The sequence below is a fragment of the Anastrepha ludens genome, chromosome 5, assembly GCF_028408465.1.
Source record: "Anastrepha ludens isolate Willacy chromosome 5, idAnaLude1.1, whole genome shotgun sequence".
NCBI lineage: Eukaryota > Metazoa > Arthropoda > Insecta > Diptera > Tephritidae > Anastrepha > Anastrepha ludens.
This window is the reverse complement of record NC_071501.1, coordinates 25,082,973-25,100,050: the sequence shown is the minus strand read 5'-3', so window position 1 is coordinate 25,100,050 and position 17,078 is coordinate 25,082,973. Positions and strand designations below refer to the sequence as shown.

At 35.3% G+C, this 17,078-nt stretch overlaps 1 protein-coding gene across 7 annotated transcripts in view; it reads right to left on the bottom strand.

Annotated features, from left to right (window-relative positions):
* LOC128865096 (uncharacterized) overlaps nucleotides 1-17,078 on the bottom strand; it is a 102,664-nt gene that overhangs the window by 19,586 nt on the left and 66,000 nt on the right. For all 7 annotated transcript variants that reach the window (XM_054105060.1, XM_054105058.1, XM_054105061.1 and 4 more), the window contains 2 exons: nucleotides 14,037-14,184; nucleotides 11,311-11,546 (listed from right to left, as the gene is read on the bottom strand). In XM_054105060.1, the coding sequence (XP_053961035.1) occupies nucleotides 11,311-11,546; nucleotides 14,037-14,184 (384 nt within the window). The remainder of the gene's footprint in view (nucleotides 1-11,310; nucleotides 11,547-14,036; nucleotides 14,185-17,078) is intronic.

Genomic DNA, 17,078 nt, shown 5'->3' with positions numbered 1-17,078 from the left:
GTCGCTCATCGCATGTGTGATGTGTACGTCCATATGTGCATGTAGGTATGTATGCGTGATGTGTATTTAAGTGTTATTGCATAGGCAAGCCGAACTGATTTACGAGCAACGATTAAGAAATTACAAACTGAATTCAATCAGTTCAATATGCGAATAATCAGGAAAAGTGGCAAACAAAAATTACTCAGCTGACTTTGAGAATATTTAAATCCAATAAAAACACAAAGGGTTTTCAAATAGGTGCACGCAAATGTTGTATTGAAGTGCGAAAGCATGCTTGATTTAATTTTTTTTTTATATATTCGTTTGTCAAAATATTACTGTAGGGAAAAAGAAATCCATTATTTCCTCGGTTGATCCATTATCTCGTAAAGTATCGATCAAACAATTTAAAGTTTGTGCTCGTTGTCAAGGCGACATTTCACACTAAAAAAATTCTTTTGCTCTTTTTTTGTTTGTTTCACTCAGTTGTGAGTTACAGGATGCGAACAGTGCAAGTAAACAAAGAGAAAATTCGGTACATTTCACAGTTTTTCTTCGATAAAGGCAAAAATGTAAGCCAGTCCGCTGTCCGAGATCCGATGTCGAGAGAATGAGTACTATTCGTTCTCTAAAATTGGAGGATATTTACAGATTTGCCAAAGAATCTGGAAAATACTCACGGGACTAACTATCTCTGGCTATATACAGCAGTGGTAAGGTCTATTATGACATACGGTGTCTTAGTCTAGTGGCCAACACTCGAGAAAAGAACAACAGTAAAAATGCCTAGAAAGTATTCAAAGGGGTGCTAATCTCTGCATAAGCGGGGCACTAAAGACTACGCCCATGGCAGCGATGAATGTCATGCTGCACCTATTACCGATTGAGGCCTACAGCAAACAGCTGGCGGCGAAATCGGCACTTAGGTTAAGAGAATCTTCCAACTTAGCCACTAACAGAAGACGTCTCGCAAGAATACTAGACGAATATCCCTTCCTACATCAAACGACAGAATTTTGTAGCTCAGTGGAGTTGCATTTAAACACATCCTTTACCACAAATTTCCCAACGAGAGAAGATTGGGACAATGGGGTATTGGACAATAAAAGCGGAATCAGCATCTATACTAATGGTTCCAAGCTAAATGATCAAGTAGGCGGAGGCCTTCATTCCGAAGGAATGATTGCCAACATCTCATTCCGGTTGCCGGATCACTTCAGCGTATTTCAAGCTGAAATAATGGCTATCAGATTCAATTCAAATTTCAATTTCAAGCCAGTCCGTTGAAATTGTGAATGGTGCTTACGGTACGGATACTGTTTGTTAAGCTAATTACGTGCAATTTTTTTTTCGTCAATTCCATTCAGGCATTTTTTTCCAACCTAATATCATTCCGGAACATAATGTTTTATGTTCCCCTTTATTTGCAGGGGAAGTGCGAAGAGATTTTAAAACGCTCTCTTACTCAAGCGTTTCAACGTACACAATTCACATTTAGCTAGGATGAAAGATTTACCAGATTTGCTCTTAAACTATAGTGAAAAAGAAAATTGTGAGCGGAAATTCGGCTGCCACAATTACTTGAGAGATTCTGCAGCCGAATACTGCACGATCATTTCACATATATTCACACACTCGTCCAATCAGTCGTTGTTCATATGGCAACGAAGTGTCATTGGTTGATTTTTTTCATATATCACCAGCACAATCTCGTTTTTTTCCACACATCGCAAATGGGGTAAGCCCTTAACTGATTTTATCAAATTTGCTGAGAGCCGAATAACGGTCTGCTAAAGAGCACATCTTTAAAAATCTTTTCACATTTGCCTTCTTATAACATACTCTTATGCGGCCGTCATAGCCGAATGCGTGACTACAATCCGGGAATGTATAGGTTCGAATCTCTGTTCATGAATATCAAATAATAGAAAAAGCTTTTTCTAATAGCGGTCAACCCTCACCTGGCAATGGCAAACCTTCGAGTGTATATCTACCATGAAAAAGCTCCTCTTAAAAAACCATTTGCCATTCCGAGTCGGTTTAAAACTGTAGGCCCGTCCATATATGGAACAACATCAAGACGCGCCCATAAATAGGAGGATGAGTTCGCCCAAACACCTAACAGAAGTCTACGGGCAATTATTTATTTATTAGTTTCAGCAGAATTGGCACAGTCATGAGCTCTTCGAACTACTCTTATCTCATCTTTTCTTCTTATTCTTTGAAATATCTACCTACAATCTAAACAAAAAATTATCGCAGCACCACCACCTATGAATTGAGCTTCTTATCGGATATCTTTGAAGGTTTCATTTGCTTTTCAATTAGCTGCGGTAATATACAGGCGTGATCACAATTACAGCACAGCGCCATTTTGCCAAGTTTCGACTATTTATTTTATTTTTGTTAATTTATATTTTTAATTAATTTTTTTTTAATTTCTTGTTTATTTGTTTTTTAATTTCGTTTATAAAAGTACAGGTTATACTAAAATAAACCCCATATAACTCAAAGTTTGTGTAGAATTTAAAAAAATTTAAAAATGTTCATCGAAATCTTTTTAGATAAATTCTGGGTATGCAGTTTTATAGCCCCCTCCCTTTTTGACGTAATATTTGCATATTTAAAGTGGCGCAAAATTCGCATTGATTTTTAATAAATTTATATTTTGAATTGAAACTGTTTTTGTTAAATTTTTTTTATAAAAATTTGAATTCTACTTTAACCACACAACTCAAATTTTTTGCAAAATTTAAAAAAATTCAAGAAATTTTCATCAAAATTTCAAACTTTTTAGTCAAAAAAAAAAAATTCTGGGTATGCAAATTTTATAACCCGTTCCATTTTGACTTTATGTCATACAAATTTAAAGTGTCTCAAAACTTGCATTGATTTTTAATAGATTAATTTTTTGAAAAAATTGTTTTTGTTAAATTTTTTTTTCTAAAAATTTTTTTTTTATTGTTTTTGTTAAATTTTTTTTTCTAAAATTTTTTTTTTTTTGTGAAATTTTTTTTTTATAAAAATTCAGGTTCTTCTAGAACAAAAATCATACAACTCAAAGTTTAAGCAAAATTCAAAAAAATTCATATAATATATATTTCATCACAGTTTCAACTTTTTTAATCAAAATTTTAAGAAAAACTATGGGTATGCAGTTTTATTGTCCATTAAATTTTGACGTAATATTGTGCAAATTTAAAGTATCTCAAAACTTGCATTAACATATGATAATTTTATTTTTTGAAAAAAATGTTTTTGTTAAATTTTTTTTTGTTAAACTTTTTTTTTTGTTAAAATTTTTTTTTTGTGAATTTTTTTTTATAAAAATTTAAATGCTACTTCAATAAAAGCAATACAACTCAATATCAGTGGAAAATTTAAAAATATTCAACAAATTTTCACAAAACTTTCTAGTAAAAATTTTTAGTAGGATTGTTGGATTTATGGCCCATTCGGTTCTCACGTAATAACGTGCAGATTTAAAGTATCTCAAAACTTGCATTGGTTTTTGATAATTAAATTTGTTTATCATTTTATTTTTTGGTAACATTTTTTTTTTATAATTTTTTTTTTTTTTTTTGTTAAACATTTTTTTTTTTTTGCGAAATTTTTTTTTATAAAAATTTAAATTCTACTTCAATAAAATCCATACAACTCAAAGTAGCAAAAGCAAAATTAAAAACAAAATCAACCAATTCTCATCGAAATTTCTAACTTTATATTGTAGTAAAATTTTTTAGCAGAATTCTGGGGTGCAGTTTTTATAGCCCACTCAATTTTGACGCGATATTGTTCAAACTTAAAAAGTCTTAAAACTTGCACTGATTTTTGGTGATTTTATTTTTTGATAAATATTTTTGTTATTAAATGTTTTTTCTAAAAACTCAAGTTTTTCTAGAACAAAAACCATGTAACTGAAAGTTTTAAATATTCAAATTCGCATCGATTTTTAACTAAAGTGCACCATAAATAATATTTTTCGCAATATTTTGAGCGGAGCCTTATTTTTTATTATATGTATTTTTTTTAATAATATAATCACCGCCCAGACACGATGGAACTAAAGTTGTATTTTACGTAGTGTAGATTATTACCGATATTCTGAATGGGTGGTTGTTGTTGCTATTGTAACAGCACAAACCCTCCCTATAAATATTTGGAGAGCGCTGCTAAGTTGACAGTTCTTGACCTAACTTCAAATAAAGGGGCCCACGGGTGCCTCCAATAATATAGAACAGACTGTCGCGAGAACGGCCGAGTCGTTGATTAGAGCTCTAAGAGCCCTTACTACATTTTTTGGTAATAACAATCATAACAGCAGACAGGCGGCCGCCGTAGCCGACTACGTGACTACCATTCGGAAGTGCGTGGGTACGAATCTCCCTGTTTTTTCTAATAGCAGTCGCCCCTTGGCAGGCAATCACAAACTTCCCATTTTATTTCTACCATAAAAAAGCTCAATATAAAAAATATCTGCAGTTCGGTGTCGGCTTAAAACTCTGGGTCGCTCCATTTTTTTACAAATTTTGCTGAGCCAGCCAAAAAGCGCATCGTAGATTTACCGAAAATATGGTTCAAATTGAACCAAATCAGCCAGATCACCAATTTCACGCCTTAACAGCAATTTGTAATTTCTCAGTCTCAGTTAAAGATATTGGCCCACACCCTTACAAGGTTAAAGCCTCTTGACCACTTCAAACGTTGCAGCTTCTGCGGTTGCACTCAACAAAACTTATGTTACACCCACATTGAAGGCCCCTTTACATGCAGTGCCAAGTCATTTTATTTATAATTTTATGCTTTTTTTTTAATTTATAATTAACATTTGATCAGATGACAGATAAGGCGGTAAATTCCATAAATTTGCACTTAAAAATCGTTCAACGTCAGCGAGTTTTGCGATTAAAGTATTTTAAAATAAAGATATGCAAGTCTTGTGCTTATTTTGGGCTGGGACGCCGCCATAAAAAACTCGAGCAAACTGAGAACGTGAGATTGCATACATAAACGATACAGACGATTTATGTGTTTTTTTCAATCATTTTTGACTTTTTACGACGAATACAAATAAAATAGGATCATCGGGATTAGGTGATGACTAACAGATTGCGAACAGGGTCTATATTTTAACTATCACTTTCATAGTTGAAAGTGGAGAAATAGCAACGTCAGCTGCGTTACTGGTTTCTCTAAATGGCATAAAGTAATATTTTCTTTGAAAAGTAAAACTGAAGCTGGATTTATACTTTGGATTTCGGGATCGCGATTATAATCGGGATCAATTTGATCGAATCAAAGATGATTTATTTGTAGAAATGGAATGTTGCATGCATTTACTTAAAAATAAAAAAATAAATAATTGGCGCGTACACTTCTGTTAGGTGTTTGGCCGAGCTCCTCCTCCTATTTGTGGTGCGCGTGTTGATGTTGTTCCACAAATGGAGGGACCTACAGTTTCAAGCCAACTCCGAACGGCATATATTTTTATGAGGAGCTTTTTCATGGCAGAAATACACTCGGAGGTTTGCCATTGCCTGCCGAGGGGCGACCGCTATTAGAAAAATGTTTTTATTAATTTTGCTTTCACCGAGATTCGAACCAACGACCTCTCTGTGAATTCCGAATGGTGATCACGCACCAAACCACTCGGCTACGGCGGCCGCCTTTATGCATGCATTTACTTACTCGTAGTTAAAATCAAATCATAGAAATTGCGGTGCTGATCATATCGCTCGGTGCAGGAAGAATGTCATAATCCAAAAAAACCAAAAGGTTTCTGAGATTAGTGCGCTTAATTACCGGTGTATAAAAATTCATAGCGATAGCTATTAGTGTCGGAAGCAAGCTATAAAGTTACTGCTATAATTATAACGGTAGAAAATTGTAGCCAAAGGCTGTTGAAGTGGTTGCAATCAAAGTTAGATTTTAGGTAGAATTGCTTATAAATCTTTTGATCAAGGACGATCAGAGGAGGACGATTGTAGGAGGTCAAGATTTGTATAACAAATTAGTTCAGTATTCTCCATTAAATTTTTTTTTTCATAACTCGCATAAGGACGCATAAGGCTATAACTTAACATAAAATAAAGGAAAAAAAGAATAAATAAAAAGGGCCAGATATCCTGTCCTCGTGTGCTTGCAAGTGAGAACAGCCGCTCCTGGTTAGGTTAGGTGAGGTTTAGGGCTTTCTGGCAGCCAGCTTAGAATAGCCAACTCACTTAGGCCATGTAGGTCCATTGTGGTGCCACTGAGCAACACGGGAACCTTAGTGTCTACTTTCCATGGAGCCGATCAGACTATCTTATGAAGTGTAGGTTAGGTTTTATCTCAACACCGAATAGTTCAGTAAGATTCCTAACAATCTTGTTCTACTCCTATCAAAAGCTGGTCAACTACAGCGCAAGTCTTCTACTGTTTCCTCCTCTTCGTAGTCTCGTAGAGTGCCTACCTAAAAGCCAATGGCCGGCGACACAAGCCACGATCTTCGAAATGTTCTCTCTTGAGAGGTTAACACATTGCCGCCCGATAATATTTTGCTGAAGTTTACTAGCAGACCGGTGATTTAAAACCTGAAAATTACTTTGGGAGACATGTAATAAAACTTCGAAAACTTTTTGAAATCAAATATCAATATTTCAAGAATTATTTTTTTATTTAGTCCGAGTAAGTCTAAGAGACGAGATTTCTCGTTCCCGATCACCTACAAATGTTTAATGAAAACGAGAAATGCCGTTCCCGGACGTCAATGTGTTAAGCGATTCTGCTGATCTTTTCTTATCTACTTGCGGCCAAATTAGCCTGGTTGTAGGTAGGTAGGTTGGGTGGTTGTCGTAAAGACACACTTAGACCTTTCGCAGGTTCATTGTGATACCACTGGAGCATATCCTTACCCTACGTGTTCCTTTTCAAACCATCCGGTAACTTTAATAAACGAGCAGAGCTTCGTTAGTTTTAGATGGGCTATGTCCGCTACATCGGTTAAAAATGCTGTATCAAGAGTGCGCAGCCTTCTCATAGCTAAGCCTTCACACTCACATAAAAGGTGTCTGACTGTTTCCTCTTCTTCTGTATTACGTGGCTACCTATTAAACAATGACCAGTTAATACCCCTATCATTTTTCTTATAGCTTCTCTGTTAAATCTTAACAAGATCTTCGATCGACCGCTGTTCCAGTTCGGCTATGTCTGTCTGCTTAGTTCGCATATTGTGAGGTGTTGCCAATTTGTATTTACCTTTTTGATGGTTTCCCTGTCTATAAGTAATTTACAAGGGGCTATAGGCATGGGTATCAGCGCCTTATCCGGATTGAGATCGAGCGTTGTACCGGTTCGAGCAAAATCATTCCCCTTGCAGTTTCCTGCAATGTTCCTGTGGCCTGGCACCCAGATAGGGTGCACTTTGTAGCACTTAGATACGTCATTTAGACGTTTAAAACATTCTAAAACTGTTTTTGACGAGTGTGTTTTAGATTGAAGCGCTTTTACTGCCGCTTGACTGTCCGACTAAATGAAGACTTCATTTGTGGATAATACTCTCGTTTTTATTACCATAAGTCCCCCTTTTATGGCACTGACTTCCGGCTGAAATACACTGCAATGATCAGGTAAGCGAAATGATTGGCATACTCCGAGTTTATCGGAGTAAACCCCTCCACCTACTTTGTTGTCTAGTTTTGAGCCATCTGTGTAGATGTTTATAACATTTTTCTTAACAATGGCCCCTATTATGAGTTGCATTCGATCTTGGATATTCGTTGGTTGTCGAAGATCGAAAATCGAATGTCAATTTGGTATTATGAGCGGTGCAACGCTGTCGAAATTTTCATTGTATACCGAATTTAGAGTCGAATGCAATTTTGCTTTCGACTGTGTAGCGTATTGTGGGAAAACTTGTTAAAATGTAAGTTGTTTGCGATTATTTATTGTTTTATAGTAACCAAATAATAAATATATACTAATTTTGTTAATATTATGCAGGAATATGTTAATATTTTGCGAGGAATTTACAACGGAGCTGAATTGCTTGGGACCACCAGTTAGAACGGCAACAAAATGGATTAAGGTTAATAATGTTTTTTTTTGTGATGTTTGTAGAAATACATTTTTATTTTTTTATTATTTTCCCTTGGCAGGTATGGGCTGAAATACGTAGAGGAACTGAAATACATATTTTTTTCGAATGACGAATAATTGAATAAAGAAAATGTATAACAAAAATAAAACAGAAACTGTGGCATAAAGGTTTCTATTTAATACTTTTTAGATTTTTCTATAATATTCTAAGAATTTCATTTCTTATGTTTTCTGCTTCTCCGTTATTTGGCTCCACTTGAATATCTTCAGCATCATCGTTGAGGGTCTCATCGGATAACTCTTCATCCGGAAGTTGAACATTTTAAAACAAGCAAATGTTGTGCAAAGCTGCACACACATTAATAATTTGTGTTGCTTTTTTTGGAGAATAGTGAAGAGCTCTTGGCTCGGGTGCACTGCTGCAACTGGTTTTTTGTACTGGACAGTAGGTTCATAAACGGCTCTTTAGATAATCTAAAGTTCTTTAAAAAACTGTAAGGAAATTTCTGTAATATTATGTACGTCAACACATTTTGAAAATACTAAACTTACTCAGTGGAAGCCATTTCAAGGGGGTTGGATGCGCCCCTCAGCTGTTTTCTACATCTAGCTAGTTCCACTAATCTTTCATCGAGCGTTGAATCGTCGAACCACAACTCCGTTGTACTCCATTTTCACAAAAAATACTTTTTTTTAACTTTTAAAATTGTTGTTAGCAAAGAATTTCAACACAATCGGTTTTTCTTTTATTTTGATTTGCTGTATCAGCTGAGAAAAATTATCTATTGTAAATGCATCGAGCGATCGAAATTCACAATAGTCCTATTCTTCAACGAATGAGCACCATAATACCAAATGAAAATTCGTTCGATCAGCACTTTCGACTATAGTCGAAGATCGAATGTTGCTCATAATAAGGGCCAATAAGCCCGTTATCCCATTCCTCTTTGGAAGGAAATACTGTGACAAAAGATTTGTTTAAGTTGATATTCTTGGTCTTACAGAATTCCTGGCTCATGCAGGGGAATTTTTCTAAAATTGAAGAGTGCCCTCTTTGGTTCGTTCTGAGTAGGCCGATTTCTCTTAATCTAATGCTTTGGCAGCTGTTTGCTTACCGAATTGCTCTATTGGTAAAAGGTTAAGCATAATATTTAGTGCCTCTGTGGGTGTGGTCCTAAGGGCTCCGCAGATGCAAAGACTGGCCATTCTTTGCGCATGTACCATGGTTCTTTTAATGTATAACTTATCTAAAGTCGGTCACCGTACTAGTATGCCGTATGTTAGGATTGGTCTGTGTAAAGCCGATATACGATAGATGGGGAAAGACTCCAACTTAGTCCTATCAGCTGTTTACAAGGGTAGAGAGCTATTGTCACTCTTTTTACTCTATCTTCGACATTTGCCTTCCAACTTAGTTTTCTGTCTAGTATTAGACCTAAGTAGCGGGTCTCATCACTAAATGACAGTGCCGTTCCACCTAGAGTCGGGGGAGCTATATTTGGAATTTTATGTTTCCTTGTAAATAGGATGAGTTCAGTTGTATTGGGGGGGGTTGACACTTAGCCCATTTGCTTTTGACCAGTTTTCAACCATGTTTAGTAAATCTTGCATGACTTCTCGAAGTGTATTGGGAAATTTCCCTCTTACTCCCATTGCAACATCATCCGCATATGCTACGACGTGTTATCCTCTCTTCTCTAGGCTCTTTAGCAAGAAGTTTAATGCCAGCACCCATAGGAGAGTGGACAGCACACCGCCTTGAGGTGTTCCTCTGCTAACTTGTTTCTTGATCTTTGAGGTACCTAGGGTTGCGATCACAAATCTGCTCAAGAGCATGTTTTTGATGAACTCAACCAGAGCGCCAGAGATCCCCAAGTCCTGGTTGTAAAACACATATTTTCTTCTCTCCATGAGTTATTGGCCTCTTGAAGAATATTATTTTTTATCTTTAATTTGCAAGTAGCCATAGGAATTCCAATATTGCCTCTGCTTTCAAGCAAAGCAGCCGCTCCCGGTTACATCGGAAAATCTCAATAAACGTGAATTCAGATTCCAGCTCACACAGATTTTACTGCAGTATCAATAAATGAGTATAAAAACAAACAATCTATGAAATCGTTAAATTCCAACTCCACTTTCGCACAACCCGTGATGATACAATTTTTCATTCATTCATTGCAGCAATCACAGGAAGCCATTAAATTATTTTATTATTTTTTCAAAACAAACTTAATTATTGCTTAGTCTTACTTAATACTACTTTTTAAGTATCCATTTGACTTATTGTCGCACCGAGCGCACAAATACATACATCCATACATACGCGTATGTACGCCCACTGAATACGCAAATATGCGAGCCTATCCATGGCCGGCCGACGTATTTGGCAACAAAGTTTCACACATTTCGAACAGACTGTTTACGTGCCTCCTTGCCAATTAAGAGCAGCCACCCATGTTTGCGCAACTACAGCCTACTTACATATAATCAGTTACAGCGTGCTAAAACCACAATTACATGCATATTTATGCTTGCTTCATATATAAATAACTGCATATTAATAATAAAAATAATAATAAAAGTAATAATAATAATAATAATACTCTTTATAGTAAAAAAAACGTACATACATACATACAAACTAGTAAATACAAAACCGTAATACTATGGCTACGTAGATACATATATAAGTAAGCTTGTAATTCCATACACTTGCGTGTGTACCATATGTAGCTATGTATATATATGTGTGTGTGTGTATAAGTTGTGGCAGGTAATTTGTTAAGTACAAAAAATATTACGCACAAAAAGACTTATCAACTTTTTAAATACATGGCAACTCCAACTCCAATTCCTAGTTGTAAATTGCATTGCACTGGTATTAGTGCGCAAAAATATATGTATGTATTTGTATACACTACACCAATCGCTGCCGAATCGCGCTGTTAAGCTTCGGTTAGCTCAACTCTACATATTCGTTCTGTTTCTGTTCTGTTATTTTTCTGTTGTTTTGTTTTTGCTTTTTTTATAATCAGTCTAGATAAAACTTAACCTTGTGATGGCCAGCAGGAGTACTACTACTACTACTACTACCACCACCACCACCGCCAACTACATGTGTGCCACTACCATTACTATTCTTGCGCGAAGGGCGTCGTAGCGGATGATGTGGTTGTGCGTGCAGCCCACCATCATCATCGTCATCATCATGATTGTTGTTGTAACTGGTGTGGTTGTTGTTGTTGTTATTACCTTCCAATCGCCGTATTAGCCGATCTTGCTCGGATTCACGCGGCGTTGTCGGCATCTCTTTATTGGGTGAATGTACGCCCGCCAGATAGGTCTTCGTGCTGATTCGTACCAATTTGGTCGGTTGATGATCTTGGAATATTTGTGAGTTTGCAAAAACAGCCAATATTTCGGGTCCCAACATTGGCACGTTGGTTTGTGTTTCACGACGATAGTCTTCTTCGTGTATCTTCGCATTACTGGAAAGGCAAAAAGGTTTGAAAACAAAAAAAAAAATAAAAATTAAAATTAAATTAGTTTGATTTGGCTAAAAATGTAGGTACTATTGACCCCAATGGGCAAATAACGTTTGAAGAAAGCTTTAAAATTTTATTTTAATAAGAGTTTTGTTTAACTTTGACACTGAAAAATTATCGGGAAGGTTAAAGTATTCTCGATACTCGCACAAACATCTTCAACGATAGTCAAGCTGCTATTAAAGCAATAATGGCTATAACTACTAGCTCGGCATGCGTGCCACACTGTAGATCCAAAATGGGCGAGCTCTACGAGATTAGACAGGTCACAATTTACTGGGTACTAGGGCACAAGGGAATAGAGAGAAAAGAGAGAGTTGACGAGCTTGCTAAGGCACTTCCACTTGCCTGGCATGAGTACGTCGCACAAATATCCCTCACTCTCAGTTTTGAAGAGTCAGTTCGGAATAATGAAGACTGAACTAGATGATGAACTAATTCTGGAAGCTAAGTCTATATGACAAGCCTCGACCGAAAACCACCAACTTTATATTATCACTTCCACGGTTCCACGGAAGGAATGTAAAATATTGGTTGGAGCACTGACGAGGCATTGTCTTACTCCATAGTACGCAGCTAAAATGGGGTTGGTCCAGAACGACGCGTTTAACTTATGCGCAGAATAAAAGGGTACGTTAGAACAGCTCCTTTGCCACGGTCCTGCTCTAAGCAGAACTCGTTACAACTGCCTGGGATCGGTATACTTTTTGTCTCTGAAGGCTAAGGCTACTGCTGGCAAAAATTTAAACTCTTTCTTAAAACTCTCCAAGATATGTATCACGAACTATGTTTAGCACGACTCCAACAATACTGGTAGCACTACGCACCTATGTGAGATCTATACAGATCAGCCAGATATACCTATAGCATTATCGGCCACTATACTGTAATGCGTGTAGAATACTGAAGGAAAGTCGAGAAAGTACCAACCTTTTGTCGATTTTAAAGCTCCCTCCGACAACCGCAATATCCGCATTTGTTGACAATGTCAGTATTTTTTTAAGACAGTTTAAAGTAAAACTAAAATGTTTATATAGTTTAAGAGTAAACTAAAATGCAGCTGCTAACTGCCTCAAGTTCATGCAAAATGTTTCAAAGGATCGAGCTCTGAAGTATTCGATGCGGCACCCTGCGGTGGTAGCAGGAAAGAGGTAAAACTTCCTGCGCGTTGAAAATACCAAATGTGGAAAGACTTGGCCACACTGTTTTGTTCTAATTTACGTCAGCTTGACCATTAAATATCAGATAACTGACGCGCTTCTTCGAAGTTGTTCGAATAGCTCGCGAAAACCCTCGAGCCGCCAAGCGAGTTTCTCTACCTTTTAGTGCTTCCTATTAGCAAACACTTCGTGAATTACAGTGAGAGTGAATTAAGCGCGTGAAGTGCGCTTCATATCAAAAACGATGATCGTTGAAAAATCAGAGAGGTGGCACTACTGGCGCATATCGAGGTTATGTTTAGTTAGCAGAATGTCTTGGAATAACACACACCAAGTTTCAACCAGATTGGTCTCTTTTTTGCATTTGGTATTCGGCGGCCGCCGTAGCCGAATGGGTTGGTGCGTGACTACCATTCGGAATTCAGAGAGAACGTAGGTTCAAATCTCGATAAAACACCAAAAAGAAAAAAGTAATAGCAGATGAAGGCGAGTGATTTTCCTTTTCCGTCTCGCCCATGCACCAGCTCACGCCTCAGCAGTTGTGGTCGCAAAATTAATGGAAATGAGGTTTACAATTCATTTCACAACCTCTCTATTCCCTAGACTTTGCTTTCTAGGATTCCTCGAACTATTATTTATTACCCAACTCGAAGAAATGACTGGCGAGAAAAAGATTTTATTCAAACGAAGAGGTGATTGCCGAAACGAATGGCTATTTTTCAGACTTGGACCAATTCTATTATTCGGAAGGGATCAACATATGTGAGAAGTGAGAGACTTTGTCGAAAATTAAAAATGGTTTACCCTAAACAATTAAGTAGTTTTTATTTTTGCACGGCCTTTTCGAATTTCTAATGCGCACAATTTGCCAGCGGAAACTTTCACAAAAGTTTTCGTTAATTTTTATGAAAAATATAGATTTTTAACTTGAAGGAATGCTTACTAATCCTAATGCTTATTGAAACGAAAAAAGGTCACATAAGTTCCGCGAACTTTTCTTCCACAGAAGCCCTGCGTAAAAAACGCTTCTCCGACAACTCCTAACCATAAAAACATGCGAACAAATTTCGTTATCTTCTACACTCCCGCAAATAGTACAGCAAATCAAAGCTAAATGTAAAGTATTTTCTGTTTTTTTGTTTTTTTTTGCCCATTGAGAACACAAAAAAAGGGGCACAGATATGTTTATGACTGGATGTGGGGCTTGGTAAGAGTTTTTTTTTTTTAATTTACATTCAAAAGCTCCACCTCAAAATGTGTGTGGCATATGTACCTTATAAGGCCGGAATTACTCCGTCGCACTGGTTGATTAATGATGGGCACCATCAAATTGTTGTTATCCGAAACCTGGATATGACTCAGTGCACTGCCATTCTTCTGCATGGTCACATAGTCCATATCCTCGTCAGGATTGTAGTTGGCTGAAATGAGTAAAAGAAAATCAAAAAGTTGGCATGCATTTGATGAAATCATTCATTTGATTATGATTACATTCTGATTACTTTGTAATCAGAATTTGAGGAATGCAATCATTAAATGTAATTAGAGCAGTTTTTGTTGTGATTACAAAGCAATTGTAATTGTTAAGTTACTGATTACAATATCAATCATGAAGTAGTGCATTACAAAGGAATCATTATCACTGAATAATTGATTACAGTGTATTAAAAATGCGATAATGTAAATAAAATTAATGGCAACAGCATTAACAAAGAATGTAATACTAAAATTTTAATTACATATCAAAGAACAAATAGTGAAAAAACGCGTAATGATTACATAATAAAGATAAATAATAATCGTTTTACTATTTATTATTTTATAATGGATTAATCAGTGTATGCATGCAATCAAAAATTAAAAAAAAATATAGTACTGATTACATTGTAATTATTACTTTATAACCATTACTTTACAATTTATTACATATAATCAGGTTAATAAGGCAATTAGAAATAAAAAAATATATTTTTGAATGTTTATATGATAATGATTACTTATAATCATTACTCTCTTACTTTTAACTGATTACATATAAGCAGTACAACCATGCAATTAGAAAAACATTGCATAATCATCATTACAATAAAACCATTATTTTATAACTGATCAATCAGTGTATCCATGCAATCAGAAATAAATACAAATATTGTAATGATTACAAATAATGATTACTTTACAAACATTACTTTTAACTGATTATATATAAACAGTACAATCATGCAATTAGAAAAAAAATTACATAATAATGATTACAATATAACCATTATTTTATAATTGATCAATCAGTGTATTCATGTAATCAGAAATAAAAAAAATATTGTAATGATTACACGATAATGATCGCTTTACAATCATTACTTAATAATTGATTACACATAAACGGGCAATGATGCAATTATAAATAAAAAATGTAATGATTACACGATAATGATTACTTTACAATCATTACCTTTAACTGAATACATAAAATCATGCAATCAGAAATAAAAAAAAATATTGTCATGATTACAAAATAATGATTACTTTACAATCATTACTTTATATTGTAATTAATTACAAGTAATCAGTAACTTCCACATATTTGTCAAATGTCGATTTATCAAATCACAATCGTAATTTTGCCGGCATTGCATGCTTCTACCATACTACACATGTGCATAAGTATATATGTATGTACCAAGGTGTGTATTTTCTAAAGCAAACACTCGCATTATTCACGTTGATCTGTTCGGTGAAACTCAATCAACTACACGTACTTATATTCCACAACACGTACAAGTCATTACAAATCTTGTTTGCTTAACATTCTCACGATATATTTACGTAAGTAAATACTTAATCAGTAATCGCAAACGGTTAACACTAAATACAAACAACAATAGTAATCATTATGCAGCAAAAATCTTACATTTACTCATTGCGTTACGGTGATTCATCGATCCAACTTTACAAAATAAATGCTTGTGCTCAAAAAACACAATTATAGCCTTTGTTGTTGGCATTTGTTGTTGGAGAAATGTAATATTATATTTTTAGCAGTAATTGTATGCCGACTTTTTGCACTTAAATCATTATGTGACTGAAGTTGTATTAACAAAACAAATTATTGACACAGTAAAGCCGGTTTAACATGAACTTGACTGAGTTAAAGTTTAATCTTTTATATTTAAATACAATATAAAATATTGTACGTCGTACGTTTATGTACACTTTGCTACACCGAAAAACTAGAACTTTTGGACGATTCATTTTTATAAAATTGCCGAATTATCGACCTCGTTTGACGTATACGGGAATTCTTTTTCTTACGTGGGGATACTTCTTGCTTTTCAACTGAAATCATTAGGCTATAAAGCAAATCCGTTCTTGCCTTTTTGTACAGACAGGAATAAATAGATAAATGGGTAAGGTTATCTCTTCCTGTTTTCCAATTTCGGGACCTACATTAGGAAAGTGTGATTTTATGCAGGATGAGTAGGGTTAAATCGTGCTAACTTGTCTAGAAAAACGTTATATCTGCACCTGTAAATTTTTTGATAATTTAGGTTTGACGCTAAGAGATTTGAATTGATTGTTAGTATTTTCACCTATCAGCTGATAGTAACAACAAATATCGAAACTATATCTTCCGCTACTAAAACTAACACGATCTGCAATGGGCTAGTTTACCCTAAAAATAGATTTAGACATAATAGTCAGGGAAAGTTCTGTGAAGTCAAAATGAAGGGATCTCTTTACAGTCGATTCTACGTACATCTATGTCTAGGTTTTAACAAGGACTGTTGTTTCAGCCATTTAACTCTCTTAACTTTATCGGACTCTCTGACTATCGAGATCTTCGCAAAGCGCGTATAGCTAAAGTTCCGCAGCATTCGCTATTACTTATCCGCAGTTCAGTAAGTTTTCTAAAAAACATTTTTCGAATATGCCATTTTATGCCGCATTATCAGGCCCAATTCGACTTCTATAGAGCAGAATCTTTGCTCATCGAGCTACAGATAGATTTTTTACTGGCACTTTTACCGTCGGGCGTCTGCGTTTTTCATTGCTGGATTTTGCTTGTCTTTACAGACTTTGTCGTCTTTTTCCCTGCGAGTTGTCGTAAAATTTCGTTCTAAAATGCTTTTTCGAGCATCTTTACCAGCTGCATGAGAAAAGTTAGGTTAGATCTAGGTCTCGAAGTCAGTATCAATAAAAAGTGAGTGAGTTTGACTAATATTTTCGAATGTTTTTATTATTACTTTTTAATTTTATAATAATATATTTCATTTTATTATTTTTTTATAAAGATTCTATAATAAATCTATAATAA